Source organism: Elgaria multicarinata, chromosome 3 (genome assembly GCF_023053635.1).
Source record: "Elgaria multicarinata webbii isolate HBS135686 ecotype San Diego chromosome 3, rElgMul1.1.pri, whole genome shotgun sequence".
Classification (NCBI taxonomy): Eukaryota; Metazoa; Chordata; class Lepidosauria; order Squamata; family Anguidae; genus Elgaria; species Elgaria multicarinata.
Genome location: NC_086173.1, coordinates 141,902,026 through 141,922,135, shown reverse-complemented (window position 1 = coordinate 141,922,135; position 20,110 = coordinate 141,902,026). Strand labels below are relative to the sequence as shown.

Here is a 20,110-nt window from a genome sequence, read left to right as displayed (position 1 = left end):
ACGATGCCCAAAATTTAGCCATTGAGAAACAAGAGGGGAGGTATTAGCGTGTGTTGGAGAACCCTGGGATTTGCAGAATTCAAAAAAAATAACACCCCAATGAGGGCTGAGCATGCTCAGAGGCCGCACAATGCTGCGTAGCATCTGTTTCGGTGGATGGGTGAGGATGAAACGGAATGGAGTATCCTGAAAGAGGGCTCCTTGAACAGGAGCACTCCACAGTGTTTTTTTGCTGGTTCCATTTGCTATTTTCAAAGGTTAGAATCAGATAGGGGTGTGATCCGCTCCGATTAGGAGCGTAGAAGCAGTAGGGGATTGGCCTGCTCCGCCTTACCCAGAGGCGGAGTAGGAGCGGACCGCGGACCCCCTAGAAGCAAGGCGAAGAGAAGCGCCCATTTTTCGGAGCTCCTAGTTCAGGCGGAGCACTCCGGTCGCCATCTTGAAAACATTTCGCCATAGGATTGCATTGCGGCAAATAATCGCGCATAACTAGGTTGGTTTTGAAGCTATCGTTCTAGAAATTCTTGTGCTCAGAGAGTCGTGGATGGGGGTCATTTTGAGACCACTCTCACCTCTCTGAATTGTCTGGGTCGCGTGCTATATTTTTGTGAAAATCGGGTCAACCGCGCGGCTCAAACGGCGTTTTCGGCTTTTCGCCCATAGGATTGCATTGAGGGAAAGAATCGGGGATAACTGGGGGGGGTTTAAGCTATCATTCTGAAAATTCTTGTGCACAGAGAGTCATGGATGGGGGTCATTTTGAGACCACTTTCACCTCTCTGCGTTGTCTGGGTCGCGTGCTATATTTTTGTGAAAATCGGGTCAACCGCGCGGCTCAAACGGTGTTTTCGGCTTTTCGCCCATAGGATTGCATTGAGGGAAAGAATCGGGGATAACTGGGGGGGGTTTAAGCTATCGTTCTGAAAATTCTTGTGCACAGAGAGTCGTGGATGGGGGTCATTTTGAGACTACTCTCAACTTTCTGCGTCGTACGGGTCGCACGCTAGAAGTTTTTAAAAAATCGGCGGGAAAAATACCTTTTTCAAAGGGCTGAGGGGCAGAGTCAGCTCCCGGTCATGATGATCCCAAAGTTGGAGGAGGGCATAGGCAAAACAGGTAACTTGGGATTCTGGGAAACTTCTCTTTCTTCATCTGAACGGGCTTTTCCCCGTGTTTTTTAACACAGTAGCCCCACCAAATGCACAAACACAACCTGAAATCATATACTAAGCCAAGAATAAGAGATAGAAACACAGCACTGCTCCCCACCCTAACCTTGGTGAACAACTGAATAGATGTGGTGCAAGGGGATGAGCTCCCCTAGGGCATCTCATCGTGGACGTGCCCCCACTCTCTCCTGCACTGGAAGGCCATTAGAGCCTTCCAAAGAGAGTAAAACGGTGGAGCAATGCCTATCATGAGTTGAAGTGAATGGTCACTTTTCAGTGGTAGAGCAATGCCTGTTATGAGTTGAAGTGAGCGTTTTACTTCTTCTCAGAGCTGTTGGTGGCTGTCTTGAACTGGCAGCTACTTCCCCCTCCCCCGGGCACGTCCCCCTATTGCTGGTAAAAGACAGATATAGCCTTTTTAAAAAAATTCTTCTTGCTGTTTATTGAGCAACACTGCTGCTTTTAATTCCACCCCTCCTTTGTTTATTTATTGATTTATTCCATTTTATATGCATTACTGGCTTATCCTTGGCTCACTTCCTTATGCCCCCAGAAATGCCAGCTGCATGCCTGCCTGCCTTCCCTCCCTCCTCCCCTGCCCACCTCGCAGGGATGTTGTGTGTGGGGTGCCTGATTTTCAAAAATTCTCCAAAAATCAGGGGATGATGGGATTGCTTTGAAACTTGGCGTGCGTGTGTATATCCCCATGAGGTGTCATGGTGCCAAACATGAGGTTTCTAACTTGAACAGAAAAAAAGTTGTATAATTTTTTAGCTTTCAATGCAAGCCTATGGGGGGGGGGGGAAACGGAGCTCCGGATCCGGATCTGGAGCTCCGAGCGGAGCGGAGCGGAAGTGGGCGGAGCGGGGGCGGGGCGGAGCGGCCCGATCCGGAAAATGGCGGATCTGCAAGTGAAGCGGAGCGGGGGGTCCGTGCACACCCCTAGAATCAGAACATCCATCCCTTCCACCTGGGCAATACCTTGCCAAAGATCATAGTAACAAGAGGTGAGAACGGTGTAGTTGCATTCACTGCATGGGTACCATTTTAGCCCCTACTTCACAGCAGGATAATCCCCGCTGAAATTAATTTCAAAAGCTCTGGAGTAACAGCGGGGCACACAGGATCTGCTGCCTCATGGAAGCGCCAGCCCTGAACAGGCTGTGCAACATGACCTACCAAACCAAATAAAGCTCACCAAATAAAAGAATCAAAGAATATTAAATAAACAAACACAAAATCAAATGAAATGAAATCAAATAAACCACTTGCTGTTGCTACCCAACTTTGGACTGCAAAAACAGGGGCTGGCTACCCTATCGGGCGGAGATCAGGGCTGCATTCAGCTGTATGGATGACAATGTGCACAGGCTGGATCTATAGTACTGAGGACCAGGAATCCAGAGGTCCTGCCACAATGCAGATTGAAACATTTGTGAAAATAAGCGATTGTCACATTAGCTTGTCTGCCTCCACAATCAAACAACATGGGGGTGAGGAGCCAAATGGCTGGATGCAGTCTTACTTCTCATTCAGGTGCTGCTGGTCTAGAGCTCTACCCCTTACGGCCTAACCCTAGACTCACAGAGGCAGCCGATTGGGAAGAGGTCACTAGCAAACCCACAACTCCACCTAGCAGCTCCCGACAGTTCTTTAGTCTATCACACACTTTTAATCTATGAGCTTATTTCACAAAGAAGTCCTTTTTTGTAAGAGCTAAAAAGTAAAGTAGATGATGGATAATAACGTGACGGTAAATAATAATTCACAGCTGAATGCAGGCTGTACTCCACATTTCATCCTAAGTGTTTACCTCTTTCTCAGAACGGCAGTACAAAGTAACTGCATTGTATGCTCTGCTGGCTCAGAGTAATGACTTGTTATGTCAACAGCGGTGGCTCCACGATCCTCAGGATGTGTTTACAGCTGGGATCATGCAAACTGCAGGTGATGCTAAATGGAGGGTGCAGATTGTGCTCAGATACCCCTAACTCTAGACATTCCAGTGGATCTTTTCCTTTCAGAAGGAGCTTCACACTTTTCCTGACTTGTTTTTTTACCTCCTCCTCCTCAATAATAATAATGATAATGTGTGTGTGGGGGTCCAGTGGGGAAAAATGATACAATCTCAAAGGGTTCCCAGCTGGATTGCCAAATGATGCTGTGCCATAAATGCTTGAAAGCTAAACTGGCCTGAGCCAGTAGGATGGCCTTGCATCATACTTTTATGTAGAATAGAAGAATTAGGGTAAGAGAGAGACAGTACAGAGAGCTGGACTAGGATATGGGTTCAAATCCCACCTTGATATATGGCCAGTTTATACATCCAGTAGAATCAAGTGGTGAACCTTCTCCTGGAGACAGACCTTCTTCTACTTCAGGCTGCAGGTGTGTGGATGTGTGCATGTGTGTTCGGAGTACATGCTTGACATTCATGTTTAGCTCAGACCTGGAAAACATGTGATCTACCAAGCCACATGCAGCCTAGCAGAGCAATACAAACAACCAGTCTTTTCTCTCTCTCTGCAGTTAGAGCAACTAGCAGGGTGTACATATAACTAATGAAGAAAGAATTGGTGGAGCTGTAGCTGAGTTTGGAAGGAGAGGCATAGGGGTTGGGTAGGGTGACCCTATGGAAAGGAGGACAGGGCTCCTGTATCTTTAATCGTGAATAGAAAAGGGAATTTCAGAAGGGTTCATTTGTATGTATGCAGCACCTGGTGAAATTCCCTCTTCATCACAACAGTTAAAGCTGCCGAGTGTGACCAGATACAAAAGAGGGCAGGGCTCCTGCAGTTTAAACTCTTGTGATGGAGGGAATTTCCCTAGGTGCTGCATGCATACAAATGACACCTGCTGAAATTCCCTTTTCAATACAGCAGTTAAAGCTTCAGAAGCCCTGCCCTCATATTTTCAACCTAGTCAGAAGCCATCTAGGAAACTTCAGGAGGGCTGGATTTGGCCCTCAGGACTGAGCTCCTGCACTCATAGTCTAGTTGAGTGTGTAGTTCCTTCCCATAGCAGAGAGACCCTTGCTGGGTGCTGGGCAACTCCACAACCCTGTTGCAGGCCTGCAAGCAGCACCAACTATCTAACAATACAATCATTGAGAGGCAGTGTGGTGTAGTGGTTAGAGTATTGGCCAGGGACTTGGGAAATCCAGGTTCTAGTCTCCACTTAGCCATGAAGCTCACTGACTCTCAGCCTAAGCTACCTCACAGGATTGTTGTGAGGATAAGATGGAGAGGAATCTGATAGAGCTGACGGTTAGAGCAGTGCAACAATGGAACCAGTTACCTAGGGAGGTTGTGGGCTCTCCCACACTAGAGGCCTTCAAGAGGCAGCTGGACAAGCATCTGTCAGGGATGCTTTAGAGTGGATTCCTGCATTGAGCAGGGGGTTTATTTATTTATTACATTTTTATACCGCCCAATAGCCGAAGCTCTCTGGGCGGTTCACAAAAATTAAAACCACAATAAAACACCCAACAGGTTAAAACACAATTACGAAATACAGTATAAAAAGCGCAACCAGGATAAAACCACACAGCAAATATAAGATTAAAATACAGAGTTAAAACAGTTAAATTTAAATTTAAGTTAAAATTAAGTGTTAAAATACTGAGTGAATATAAAGGTCTTCAACTGGCGACGAAAGCAGTACAGTGTAGGCGCCAGGCGGACCTCTCTGGGGAGCTCGTTCCAAAACCGGGGTGCCACAGCGGAGAAAGCCCTCCTCCTAGTAGCCACCTGCCTCACTTCCTTTGGCAGGGGCTCACGGAGAAGGGCCCCTGTAGATGATCTTAAGGTCCGGGTAGGTACATATGGGAGGAGGCGTTCCTTCAGATAACCTGGCCCCAAACCGTTTAGGGCTTTAAATGTCAATACCAGCACTTTGAATTGGGCCCGGACCTGGAAAAGGTTGGACTCGATGGCCTTGTAGGCCCCTTCCAACTCTGCCATTCTATGATTCTCTGACCACGTAAGCTGCCTTGGGTTTCTTGCAAGAGTACAAAAAGAGCGGGTATAAATGTAACAATGATAAGAATAAATAAAAATACATGTTTCTATTCAGAAATAAGTCCCAGTGAGTTCAATGGGACTTAGTCCCAGAAAAGTGTGTACAGGATTGCAGCCAATGTAATTAAACAGAATCCCCATGTACAGAAACTTGCCCCAACCAAAGTACCTTCCAGGTGTGTTGGACAACTCCCAGCATCCCCCAGTCAGCCTGTCCAGCACATTTGGCGGGCAGCAGGTTGAGACAAGCTGCCATCCAGCATGGATACTACATGATGGGGACAAGTAGCAGGGCAAGACTGCTCCCTCCACACTCTGCTGATGAATGCCGGGAGGTGTCTGCCCGTCCTCAGTCTGTAGTGAAATGCTGGAGTCCGTGGACCTTTTAGGTCTGATCTGGCAAAGCAATTCTTAGGCAAGAAAGAGAAGAGAATAACCGTGACCATCATTACGGAAAGGTGTTTTGTTTTTTTCATTTTTACAAAAGGAAGTGTTCTTCACATTCCTTCAACCCTACACTTATCTCTCCGTTGAGTAAAGATATATTCCAGAAGACGCAAATGCTTAACAAGCAAACAGAGAGGGATCTATAAAATGGAAAAATAAAAGCAAAACACCCAGGCCTTTCATGTGTTCGCCATGAGTTACGCTCCAAATAAAGGATATCCTAGAGATCTTTTATTAGTATGAACAACAAAACTGATTCTCCCCCCACCCCGTTTTTGTTTTAGTATATCATTACAGATGCATATAAAAGTTGACAGGGATATTTCTTACCAGTAGTAAATAACCACAGGTTTTCCTGGCTGATAACTTGGTTTTGTTATCTCCAAGCTTTCACATGCCCTTGTGATTTAGGAGGCATCAACCTCTCTCAGTTGGCAGCTGGTTTTGGTACTGCCGCTTCCCCTGCCTTGTAATCGGCGCAACCATGATGCAGCTTCATTCTCAGATTTAAGGTCCCCACAGCTTGATCCTACGGGCATTTGCACTGCAGAAGTAGCTCAAATGATACAGATGGTAGGATCCAGGTGTACTCCTGCTTAGAGTAGACCCACTGAGAGCAATGGGACTTAAGATGAGTGAATTCTCTCGGATTACTCTGTAACCAGGAGTAAGTCCAACCCATAGTCCATATGTTTATGCCAAGGCAAGGGGGCAGCTGACCCTGGGACATGATCCGTCAGCCACATTAAGTAGTGAGAGAATGCCAATTGCAATGCTTTCCTTGGCACGGAAGGAGTTTATAACATAGTCTTACAATGGTGCAATATTCAGGGCTGGGATCTAAGGAATTGTACAACTAGTTCCACATACCCAAGAGGGCTTTGTGCATGTATTTTTGGGGCAGACATAGCTGCGATATTGGTCACAAAGGATTGGAGAGAGTGACGATGTTGTGTAAAGGAACTGCAAACTTCCATGAGTGACCAATCAGGAGCGCATGATAAAAGCCTCATGTAGGGAAGCCCTAAGAGCTATGAATGTCTCTAAACCGCTTTTAAAGTCAGTGTTCAACATCATATCTCGTGGCAGCAAATTTCATGTTTTACTTATGCGCGGTGCAAAATATTACTTAATTTTGTCTCCTCTGTCAGTTTCACTGGATGATCCCAATTTCCAGTATTATGAGAGAGGAAAAAAAACCCTTCTCCCTAACCCCTTTTCCCGCATCATACACAATTTTGGCTTCCTACGAAGACTCCTGGGAATTGTAGTTTGGTGCAGGCGTTAAGAATTATTTTTGTTAGAGATTTTTAACTCCCCCTCAAATTAGAATTCCCACACATTAAATCAGGATGTTTGTAGTGTAGACATAACCACAGAGGACAAAAATGTAATAAAATAAAATAAAATAAAATATGGATCCCATGTGGCAGGTTGGGGTTAAAGGTGGATCCAGGGTCTGAAGGCTCCTGCATTAGATGTACCTGGATAGCCACAGCCATATCTGCCCAAATCAGCTAATTTAGTCTGATTTCAGAAGCTAAGCAAGGTTGAGCTTTGTTAATACTTAAAGAACCCATTCAAAAGACACCTTAAACCATGGCTTTAACCATGGTGAACAGCCCAGCTTTCTGGCTTAACCACCATGGTTAAAGCCATGGTTTAAGGTGTCTTCTGAACGGGGCCAAAGAGAAGTGTGGATAGACATAAAACAGTCCAGGAGGATTAGAAAACTATCCACTTCATCTGCAGAAACATTCCAGTTGCCTTAAATAACCAGACACAGGACGGCACAGGAGGTAGGTGGTTATAGGATCATAGAATCATAGAATAGCAGAGTTGGAAGGGGCCTACAAGGCCATCGAGTCCAACCCCTGCTCAGTGCAGGAATCCACCCTAAAGCATCCCTGACAGATGGTTGTCCAGCTGCCTCTTGAATGCCTCTAGTGTGGGAGAGCCCACAACCTCCCTAGGTAACTGATTCCACCGTTGCACTGCTCTAACAGTCAGGAAGTTTTTCCTGATGTCCAGCCGGAATCTGGCTTCCTTTAACTTGAGCCCGTTATTCCGTGTCCTGCACTCTGGGAGGATCGAGACGAGATCCTGGCCCTCCTCTGTGTGACAACCTTTTAAGTATTTGAAGAGTGCTATCCTGTCTCCCCTCAATCTTCTCTTCTCCAGGCTAAACATGACCAGTTCTTTCAGTCTCTCTTCATAGGGCTTTGTTTCTAGACCCCTGATCATCCTGGTTGCCCTCTTCTGAACACGCTCCAGCTTGTCTGCATCCTTCTTGAATTGTGGAGCCCAGAACTGGACACAATACTCTAGATGAGGCCTAACCAGGGCCGAATAGAGAGGAACCAGTACCTCACGTGATTTGGAAGCTATACTTCTATTAATGCAGCCCAAAATAGCATTTGCCTTTCTTGCAGCCATATCGCACTGTTGGCTCATATTCAGCTTGCGATCTACAACAATTCCAAGATCTTTCTTGTTTGTAGTATTGCTGAGCCAAGTGTCCCCCATCTTGTAACTGTGCATTTGGTTTCTATTCCCTAAATGTAGAACTTGGAATTTATCCCTATTAAATTTCATTCTGTTGTTTTCAGCCCAGCACTCTAGCCTATCAAGATCACTTTGAAGTTTGTTTCTGTCTTCCAGGGTATTAGCTAGAAGACAGAAACAAACTTCAAAGTGATCTTGATAGGCTAGAGTGCTGGGCTGAAAACAACAGAATGAAATTTAATAGGGATAAATGCCAAGTTCTACATTTAGGGAATAGAAACCAAATGCACAGTTACAAGATGTGATATGGGAGTATTAGAAGAAGCACTGAGCTATAAATGCACTTTTATGAAGGCAATGCAGCACCAGGTCAAAATGATATTTCCTGTTTGGTAGGCATAGCCCATAGCCTGCTGGGTCTAATCCATTATTTTGGGCTATACCAGATATTATCCAGGGATCGTCGGAATGGAGTAAGAGATTCCCAGATATCCTCTCTATGTTTCTGGCAATCCAAAATATGTGTCACCTCCATGGAGAAAACACAAGGTACAAACATGGTAGATAAATAAATACATTAATATAAAAAATAGATATAGGCAAACTGAGTCTGAAGGGACATGAACACATCTTCTTGGCCAAATTCACATTCGTGAATATTTCCAGCCTCATTTTGAACTGAACTGGCAATGCACACACACATCCAGTGGTAGTGAGTTCTATCGGATGGTTTAATGCTGCACACTCCTTTTTTGTTGTTGTTTTGTTTTAAACCAGGTCCTTTGCATACAAAAACATTTGAAATGAAGTTCTGTAAAAGGGAAAGCATAAACGTCCCAAATCAAATTTTCCAAACAAATGTTAAATGTATTGTTATTTTAAGGCAGGTTAGTTGAACAGATTCATGTGGTTTCTAAGCTCCAACTCCTCAGCTTTAGATTTGTGGGAATTACAGCGTGTCTGCAGGAAAATTTGGACTTTATGAGGCTGACATTAAGGATTTTCTCAGGCCGTGATCATATATATATATATATATATATATATATATATATATATGTGTGTGTGTGTGTGTGTGTGTGTGTGTGTGTGTGTGTGTCTGTCTGTCTGTCTGTCTGTCTGTCTGTCTTTAACTCAAGGATTACCATCCCATTCCCTTTGGCATGTTTAAGGCCTTTAACATAAAGTATTGTCAGATTCCTCAAAGCAAGGTCCTGCCTTGACAGCTATTCTGCTGTCATAAGCGATTACAAATTTACACCCCCATGAAAAGATTCCCAATTTGAGAAGCGTTGCTGATATTAAAGCATAAATCATTGAGATGGCTTTATCCCCAACAGTAGCCAAAATGCACAACTGAGATATATGGCAATCGCACATGGAGCGCTCGGCATTTGGAGGTAATGATAAAAGCCCGTTGTAATCATGAGGGCAATGGCCTGGCAAAAGAAGGCCGGAGGGGGTGGGTGGGCGGGATAAGAGGCTTTTGCTTGAAGGTTGTCGGTTCATCAGTACATTCACATCAGGACTGCTTGCTTAAGACATTGAATTGGTCTCATGAAACTGACAGCGCAATCCTGAAGATTTTTGCAAAGTGTTATTGCTGCTCCAGCAGTTGCACTAGTGATTGAAGGGAGACATGATAGCACTCTTCAAATACTTGAAAGGTTGTCACACAGAGGAGGGCCAGGATCTCTTCTCGATCCTCCCAGAGTGCAGGACACGGAATAACAGGCTCAAGTTATAGGAAGCCAGATTCCAGCTGGACATCAGGAAAAACTTCCTGACTGTTAGAGCAGTACGACAATGAAATCAGTTACCTAGGGAGGTTGTGGGCTCTCCCACACTAGAGGCATTCAAGAGGCAGCTGGACAACCATCTGTCAGGGATGCTTTAGGGTGGATTCCTGCATTGAGCAGGGGGTTGGACTCGATGGCCTTGTAGGCCCCTTCATATTCTATGACTTCTTTACTGATCAATTATAAGCCGCTCCGGGAATCTTTTTGGCTGAGGTGCGGGATAAAAATACTCTAAATAAATAAATAAAATATAAGCTGGCCAGCATTCTATGCTCTGAGGATAAGCACTCCCTTGTTTAAGCTCATACTCAATTTATTGAGGGTGACATTTTAAACTGGTAGAAGGTGCATTGAGTGGGTGGGTGCAAAGGAATTATTCAAAGATCAAATGCTTCCCCAATGTGGAGATTTCCAGATCTTTGGACTACACCTCTCATAATATCTGACCATAGGCCATGTTGGATGACAGCTCCCATGCTGGGATTTGTAATCCAAAACATCTGGAAAGCACCAGGTTGGGGAAGGCTGGATGAGACAAATGCATGGAGGACAGACCAATCAGCATCTGTTAGCCCTGATAGCAAGAGGGAGGCCCTCTATTCAGAGGAAGTAGACTTCTTAATAGCTGGGGATGAACAACAGAGGAGGACTGTTACCTACAAAGCCTCCTTGTGGGCTTCCAGGGGGCATCTGGCTGCCTAATGTGGGAAACAGAATGCTGGTCGAGATCGATCTTGTGTCTGATTTAGCAAGGCAACACTAATTGTTTGGGCTTAGTGTTGCTACTCACTCCTCCGTATAGTCCTTGCTATTCTTCTCCCCACATCTCTCTCTTGTGTAGGACCTTGCATGGTGCATTTTGTGTCAGCTGAACTACCCAGAGAAAAGGTATCAGAACAATATCTGCTATTTCATTTATTATTTATTTAAGAGACTTGTCTTACAAAATAGACATTGTTTTTGAGGCAGTGTACAACTATGATAATATCATCTTAAAATAAATGTTTGAATTAATGTTTAAACTAGCCATCCCCAGCCTGAGACCCTTCAGGTATTTTGGACTGTACAACAGCCAACATGGCCAATGGCCAAGGATGGTGGGAGTTGCAGTTCAAAATACCTGAAGGGACCCAGGTTAGGGGAAGGTTGGTTTAAACCAATAAAATAGAAGGAGCAATATAAACCATTTCAGTCCACTCATCCCATCCTAAGTTCTAAAGGACATAAGAGCATCAGAAGAGTTGTGTTGGATCAGACCATGGGTCCATCTAGTCCAGCATTCTGTTCACACAGTGGTCAACCTGCCATCTATGGGAAACCCACAAGTGGCATATGATGAAATAGCACCCTCTTGCTCATGCCACCCAGCAACTGGCATACAGAGGCATACTGCCTCTGATACTGGGAGTAGCATCTAGCCATCAGGACAAGTAGCCTTCTCCTCCATTAATTTGTCTGATCTTTTAAAGCCATCCAAATTGGTGGTCATTACTAAGTCTTGTGGTAGTGAATTCCACAGTTTAATGTGGAAGAACTTCTTTTTATCTGTCCTGAATGTCCCACTTGTCATGAATTTTCTGCACGTTGGAACCATGGCTTCCAGGACCATGGCTTCCAGGACCCGTAGCGTCTTTCATTTTATTGGAGTGTTTAGAGTCATTGGACGTTCAGAATCATGGGGTGGGGCGCAGAAGATTCCAATGGGCAGGAACTATTACACTGGAAGTGGTCCATCTTTACACAGAACGATGAATTGGGACATTCCTGGCTGCAGGAAGAAGTATGGCATCTTGCTGCAACTTCTTCCCTGTAGACCTGTGACTTTCTGCTCCCATTTAGGCTCAGTCACAACTGAGTGGGACACATTCCTTCCCATACATACCAGTCTTACCTTGAGTGCTGAAGTTTGCTGTGGTTTCAGCATGTTCTGCCCGTTGCTGACTTGGAGAAATTATAGGAGGGCTGAACACGTTCAACCAGTCCCTGAAAAACACAATTTTAGCTATCAGCTTTCTGAAAAAGAAAAAAAGGTGTAGCTTGTGAAAGAGCAGATCAACTTTGTGTAACATTGTAGCCATTAAACATCTAACACTTCTTTCTCTCTCTCTTCTGCCCAAATACCTCCATGTCTTTACTTTTTCTGACCAAAACATGATAGAAAAAAAAAGAAAGACGGTCAAATGCATATCAATCCTACTTTTTAGGGAAGTGTTTCCCCAAAATGGCCCAAATCACTCCATCCTATCTTACTTTTGTATTCTGCTCTTTATGGGTGGGCAGGAATAGCCTGCTATGCTGTATATTTGGCATGACTAGCAACATCTGACATTGTAGCAAGAGCACCAGATACTTCATCTCCAAATAGTTATATCTGATATAAGTAATTCAGTACTTCCTTGTATCAAACAAGGATGGTTAGTATCCCAGGATGAGATGCACAAATGCAAATTCATTCATTACATTTACGAGATGCTCTATAACAAAATGTTCCCAAACAGTGAACAAAACATTAAAATATAATGCAAAAAGTGTGTGAATTATATGTGTACATTCAAATTTAACACAAAAGTAAAAAGACTGTGCTCATATCAATGAATATAACATGAGAAATATGGCAGCAATCATTTAGGGCTAAATCACCAGTGTAAACAGTCTAAAATTGTCCAATACTTCAGTAATATCAACTGGATTTAGAATATTACAAGCATTAAGACTGCAATCCTAGGTCAACTTAAGTGAGAGTAAGTCCCACTGAACTCAGTGGGGTTTACGTCCAGGTAGACATGTACAGATTTGGACTAAAAAACAATGGGCCAGTTCACACATCATGGACATGGCTTCTTTCCCTCTTAGTCCTCCAGCCAACTCCTTGCACATATCCCAGTGTCCTTTGCGGTACAAGCCCTCTCGTATCCTCATCTGGAGGGAAACTTTTCCAGCTTCTTGCCCCACTCTGATTGCTACCCCTTTCTGTGCAATTTTTCCATTTGCAACTTTTATATTTTGGTGTTTCAGATGAATGCAAATGGGTTTGGATTTTTGTTTTTGCACTTGCAAATGACACAAAAATAAATTTAAAAAACCGTGAAACCATTTGTACGGTAAGTACCCCAACACACCTGCAGTAATTACACCCATACTCCCACAGTTATTACACCCCGCCCCAATAACTCTGACTTGATCAGCTGTTCAGAGTCAAGGGATGTGCTGAAGTGGGGAAGGAAACTGATAAGTGTGAGTTCGACATAATGAAGGATGAAATCGACAAGTTGGAGTTTATTGGCTCCCTCCCCATCATGACCCTTTTTCAGAGCAACCACTTTGTTCGCATGTATTTTGGGGGCGGGATGCCTCCTCCTCCTCCTCCTCCTCCTCCTCCTCCTCCTCCTTCTAAAATGCTTACAAATGCATTCAAGACAAGTGAATTTATTCACTCAGTATTTTAACACTTAATTTTAACTTAAATTTAAATTTAACTGTTTTAACTCTGTATTTTAATCCTATATCAACTTTGCTGTGTGGTTTTATCCTGGTTGCGCTTTTTATACTGTATTTCGTAATTGTGTTTTAAACTGTTGGGTGTTTTACTGTGGTTTTAATTTTTGTGAACCGCCCAGAGAGCTTCGGCTATTGGGCGGTATAAAAATGTAATAAATAAATAAAATAAAATAAATAATAAATAAATGAGGAGGGGCTGGGCTTTTGCTGCTCTTGCCAGGTGGCTCTGTAGCCTGTGCCGAGAAGCTGGTGACAAGCCATGCTGCCGGGTTCTCATGTCATGACAAGCCACCCTGAGAACAAACCACCTTCAACAACCCAACAGTTCTCAGGATGGCTTGTGCATAGTTAACAAACGGTGCCGAATTGCCTGTGCTGGATTCAGATATCACAACAAGCCATGCTGACACAAACAAGGCTCACAACCCACCATGGCTTACTGTGTCATGCAAACCAGGTCAGTGGGTTGGATCCAGGTTTATGCTGGATCAACTGTTCTGGTGGAACTGGATTCCCCTGCCCCTTCCTTTCCATGGCAGCCCCTCCAGCTATGACAGAGAAGCAGGAGACCCTGCTGAATGGGATGAGCTGTGTTTTGTGTGTGTGTTTGGGAGGGGATCCCCAAAAACTGGGTGGAGGGACCTTTCACAAGAAGAGCCCTTCCTCTCACAGGAGGCCCCTTCCTCTCATGGAGGGCAGATCCCAGATCCAACTTAATAAATCTTTAAAATCCTGGAAAAAATAACAAAGTATTTGCCTGGTACTAAAAATATGTCAAAGTAAATCATTTTTGGATCATTCCAATATAATACACAACCTCCTCCTCAAATGGAGCTACACAGGGACATTACCAAAGTTTGTTAGTAGCCCTGTTTTAAAGTAGTGGAAAAGTATAATTATGGAGGAGAAAGAGCAATAGAATCCATGGTAAATTGACAGACACTGAGTAGAAACATAGCAGTAGGGGCTCAGGTCTCTGAGGAGGAAGCTCTATGAAGATGGTCTCTATGAAGATGGTCTCTATGAAGATGGTCTAAATAACCTCCTTCATTTTTGGCCACTGGAAGCTCTATGAAGATGGTCTCTAGACTCAAGAGCTTTTGGCAGATATTTTCTCAGTCTTTTCAAAGCTTTTCTAGGCACGCATGAGAATTAGAAATTGGGGTTGTAGTTTTTTTTTTAAAAAAAGCTGAGTCTTTTCTCTGGCAACTAAACTCTGCCATTCACTGCATGATTGTAGGGCTGAAAAGAAGTAGTGGTCCTGCCCCATGGATTAATTGTTCAGTAAATAGCATTACAGAAAATCTCTAACATTCCCAGGAGTGCCTGTACCAGTCCATCTGGATGTGCAACTTGAAGAAAATGCTTCTTTGACAAAGTGCTCTCCTGTGGAAATAATTTAATACCGACATTGCTTAAATGCTGCGTGCAACAGTACTTAGTGCTGATCCAGCAAAATATAGAGGCCAAAGGCTTCCAAAATTGCAGCTTGGAACATTACTTCAGAATCACATCCATTGTAATAAAAATACATGGCCATGCCTTTTGTTAGCACTGGAGAGAGAGAGAGAGAAAGAGGCAAGTTCCTTCTCTCCTTCCAGTTTCAAGAACGGTGTTGTTTTCAATGTATGAGGTATCTTGGGCACCTTCCACGTCTGGAAGTGCTGGGTGGGGTGGGTGTGGGTGCAGGAACGGCTGGAGATGGGACAATAGGGTCCCCCCTGAATAGCTAAGGATATGCTATGAAAGAGGCATAAAACACCTGCAAAACTTGTTTCACTCAAAGAAACAATGGATAAAAGAATACTTAGTACTTCACGAGCAGCAATGCCTCTATCTTACCAACTTCCGTCTCCCCCTCACCCCAAAATAATAATAATAATAAAAATACTGTCTATCTCCAGCTGGAGAGTGTAAACAACTGTGCAAAAGTGTGGACTGTGCAAACGTGTGAGCTTGTCTTATCCATTTCACAGTCAAAGAGCTATTTAAAATGATAATAGGTTTACCAGAGCAAAAATGTCCCTGCTTTAGATGAAGATATATCAGCCTGGAGCTTAAATGCTCAGTACACACTTCTCAACAAATGTTTGTCCAATATCGGGTATAACCTTATTTTAGTGGTACACACAATATCTCTAGTGATTTTCACTCTCCAAACATAGGCAATGGGCAATATCCAACGGTATCAATCTGCAAAACTCAAATAGTACTAGTGGAACTCTGACGAATCTTTCCATTGGGCAAGCAGTTGTACATTATGCTTGTGCAACTATGTGTGCAACTGCTTCCAGAAGTGAAATGGAGAACCTCTTGCATAACAGGTTGTGCAAGCATAATGCCCAACCGCTTCCACAGCCATAACTTCCTCTTACATTTAGTTCAGAACCTAGTTTCTGCTAGCGCAATGCCATTTGCGCTAGTGGAATAACACAGTTGGATACTGCCCAATAATGGTTAATGTTAATAATAAGTTGAGCTACGGAACTCAGTATCAGAAGCCTGGAAAAATTCCTCATGATACTTTTATGGCAGTGGGAACATTTTCTGAGTAGAAGCTGAACGGGCAGGCGGGCAGGCAGGTTTTAGTATGACTTTCAAAGATGCCCAGGACCTACAGCTGCAGACATCCCTACAAGATATAAATATATCTGAAAATAAAACACAGTGGCAAACTATATATTTAGTCACAGTGTAATGTTTCTCTACCTCTACTGCCAACATCCTGTGAATCAGTTCATGCAATCACTATGCATTTACGTCCCCTCCTTCCATTTATAAAGCAATAGGATTTATCTTCCGGACATCTGTTAGCCGTGGATTGTTTTCTGATCATCAAATCACCTGGATAAATGACACCCAACTGTACTAATATATTATTTCAGAAGTTCCATGCAAAAAGCATATTAGGTAAGGGTGGCCTACATTTCTATCTTATCCTCCAACACCTGCCTTGAAGTGTTTGTCCAATTTCAAACCAGTATGGGAGATTCAGCTCTCTCCTATTTCATCGCCTTGATCATCCCGTTTTCTTTTAGCTCCCCAGCTGACACACTGCCTAGATATCAGACTCTGTAAGTCCCTGCTACTGTTGGCCTTCAATATTCCGCACTGTCTCCTTCAGTAGCTTGATGGTCCAGTGGAAAGGGGTGGGGGCTCCTACAGGTATGCCATTTCTTAACAAGAGAAATGGTGGCCAGGACTCGAAGCAGGCTTGGAAGCTATATCCTGTGACCTGGGCATCCTGACCCCTATTGCCTGATAATGGATGCTTGATGCAATTCCCTAGTGGTGAGGGGAAAGCACTCTGCACTTACAGGGTCCAGGGATGTCAGAGGAGGGGCTGTAGCTTTGCGTACAGAAGGTCCCAGGTTTTTAGGATGTCTTAACAATGTATATTATGTTTATTCAGTTTTATGTATTTTATATTTACTGTTGTTCTCTGCGTCGATCAAATGGAGAGGCGGGTAAGCCATTTTTTTTGTTTATCATCATCATCATCATCATCATCATCATCATCATCATCATCATCATAATCTCCAGGTAGGGCAAGAACAACCCCTCCCCCTACTTGGAGTCCAGGAGAGCCACTGTCACTGTTGATACTGGGCTAGAGGCACCAAAGGTCTGACTCAGTATAAGGCAGCTTCCTATGTTCTTACGATGAGTATGGAAATTACAAACATATGCTGGGGCTCTGGGCAGGTGAACTCAGCTTCGGGCTGCCAGGAAACGGGGAGGGAAACACTTCAGTAATGTTTGGATCCCCTGCCCTTCTCTTAACAGTGGCCACTACATTGGCTGGTGGGCGGAGAGTTCTCGTAAGGACTATCTTAGTTGAACTGCGCAATTTTTTTGGCCTGAACCATTGATTCCATGGCCAGACATGGTGACTGCAAATATGGTAGGGATGCAGACTCCTTCTGAAATTGGGGCTGGGCTGCAAGAAGCCCAAAACACATCTTCTTCTTTAGTAAGGTCTAATGTATAGTATAGTACACTTTCCCCCACATATCAAGGTCTAATGGAAACAGTGGTGGAGCTAGATAATAATCCTGGTTGTGCTTTTTATATTGTATTTCGTATTCGTGTTTTTAAATTGTTGGTTGTTTTTATGTTTAATTTTTATGTTTAATTTTTGTGAGCCGCCCAGAGAGCTTTGGCTATTGAGTGGTATAAAAATGTAATAAATAAAAATAAAAATAATAAAAAATTAGACCCTCGACTTAATGGTCTTATGAGCCCCCCCTCTTTAGACCGCCATGTGTGTTACTTCAGTTGTGAAGCACACAATTAACATTTGTCTTCTCTTCCCCCCCCCCACATCACCGCCATTCAGCATTTCACAACTACATCTACATACCTGATATCAGAGAAGAAAGACTCTGAGCATGTGCAATTTTGCATTTTAAACTTACTTAAATCATAGCATCATGATGACTGCACAAGAATAAAATGAAGTTTGCTTCTGATGCCTTGACGCTAAACACCTTTACTTGGGAATAAGCACTGTTTTGTTGTGTCAAAAGATAATGCATTTTAAAAGCAAAAAAATAAAACAAGCATCTGTGATCTTGTACATGCCATGACTATAAGATTTTTTTTTTAAAAAAAATAAGACAGAAGAACTCTGCGATGATCAGCACCAGCCCTCCTGGGCCTTGGCATGCGCATGGCAGTGTAGAGGCTGAGAGGGGTCATTTCAGGCCCCCTGGGTTCATAGAATCATAGAATAGCAGAGTTGGAAGGGGCCTACAAGGCCATCGAGTCCAACCCCCTGCTCAATGCAGGAATCCACCCTAAAGCATCCCTGACAGATGGTTGTCCAGCTGCCTCTTGAAGGCCTCTAGTGTGGGAGAGCCCACAACCTCCCTAGGTAACTGATTCCATTGTCGTACTGCTCTAACAGTCAGGAAGTTTTTCCTGATGTCCAGCTGGAATCTGGCTTCCTTTAATTTGAGCCCGTTATTCCGTGTCCTGCACTCTGGGAGGATGGAGAAGAGATCCCCTCAATCTTCTCTTCTCCAGGCTAAACATGCCCAGTTCTTTCAGTCTCTCTTCATAGGGCTTTGTTTCCAGACCCCTGATCATCCTGGTTGCCCTCCTCTGAACACGCTCCAGCTTGTCTGCATCCTTCTTAAATTGTGAAGCCCAGAACTGGATGCAATACTCTAGGTGAGGCCTAACCAGGGCCGAATAGAGAGGAACCAGTACCTCACGTGATTTGGAAGCTATACTTCTATTAATGCAGCCCAAAATAGCATTTGCCTTTCTTGCAGCCATATCGCACTGTTGGCTCATATTTAGCTTGCGATCTACAACAATTCCAAGATCCTTCTCGTTTGTAGTATTGCTGAGCCAAGTATCCCCCATCTTGTAACTGTGCCTTTGGTTTCTATTTCCTAAATGTAGAACTTGGCATTTATCCCTGGCCCAAGGTCCAGCCCTACCTGCACCACAGAATATAAGGATCAAACTATATATGAAGTGCATAAAACATGTGTAGTTCCACCATCCCCAACATTTACGTACTTCATCTAAACCAACCACCTAAGCTGTAGTGTTTGATGGGAGACCAATGTGGGGCATCTTAATTTTTCTTCTTTGACACTTCCATCAAAGCAGCCCCCGTTTTGGCCTCATGAGTAAAAAGATGTGGAGGTTGGAGGCAGCAGGGAAGAAAATCTTAATGCAGTCCTCCCACAAAATACACACACACACACACACACACACACACACTCACGCTGGCTCCCCATTGGAGATTATAAATCTGGATTTTAGGTTAAAGAAAAATGTCAAGGGAGTTTGACTCTTAACTTCTAGTAATCACTGGAACAGCTAAGTAATCCAGCGTCATTCTCCTGGCTGTACAGAGAAAATCACAGAGCATCATGGATAATGGCTCCATTAGGAAATGATTACGGAGGCAGCGTTTTGCTCCAGTAAATTACAAGATTTGTTGGGGAGTCCTATAATTAAGAAGGGAGTTTGGGTTGGTTAATCCACGATACCACATGCCGTTTGCTTATTACCTTATTTAACCCGATCTCCTTTTTTTAGAACGCGTTCTGGAGAATGTTGTTTTTATTTAACGTAGAAATGCCTTCAAAACAAAGAGCCTTGTGGCACCTTAAAGACCAACAAATGTTTTATGGCCTAAGCTTTTGTCAACTAGAGTCCACTTCATAGGATGAATGTAGTGTTATTCCCGGCTGCAGGTACATGTTTATTTTTTCATTTTAAAAATGTCTAAACCTCTCTTTCATCTGCAAGGGAACCCAGGGTGGTGTACATAAAATACACATGTGGTGGTGGAAGTAAGAGGAAGGTCAGAGGAAACTACAGCTTTTCTCACTCTTTGAAATTGTGTCACCCCTCTAAAATTAATAGATCATTTCATTTCATTCATTATATATTATTATATATAGCTAAAGCTCTCTGGGTGGTTCACAAAAAGTAAAAACCATTAAAATACATTATATAAAGTATAGCCATTCCCATAAGGACATAGAACACGTAGTTTATGCAACAACATATATCTAAAACAATTATAAGGTCATACCTCTCTTGGCCTAAAAGCTCATTGGGCGTATTTGCTTGGCCCCCATAATCCCGATACTATGTCTTTTCCCTCCTATTTCTGCACCCCACCTCAGTCCAGTCTTCTATACAGGTT

At 43.6% G+C, this 20,110-nt stretch overlaps 1 protein-coding gene across 1 annotated transcript in view; it reads right to left on the bottom strand.

Annotated features, from left to right (window-relative positions):
* Positions 1–20,110, bottom strand: part of CFAP20DC (CFAP20 domain containing) — a 184,364-nt gene that overhangs the window by 1,166 nt on the left and 163,088 nt on the right. The window contains exon 14 of the mRNA XM_063122092.1: positions 11,828–11,919. Within this exon, the coding sequence (XP_062978162.1) occupies positions 11,828–11,919 (92 nt within the window). The remainder of the gene's footprint in view (positions 1–11,827; positions 11,920–20,110) is intronic.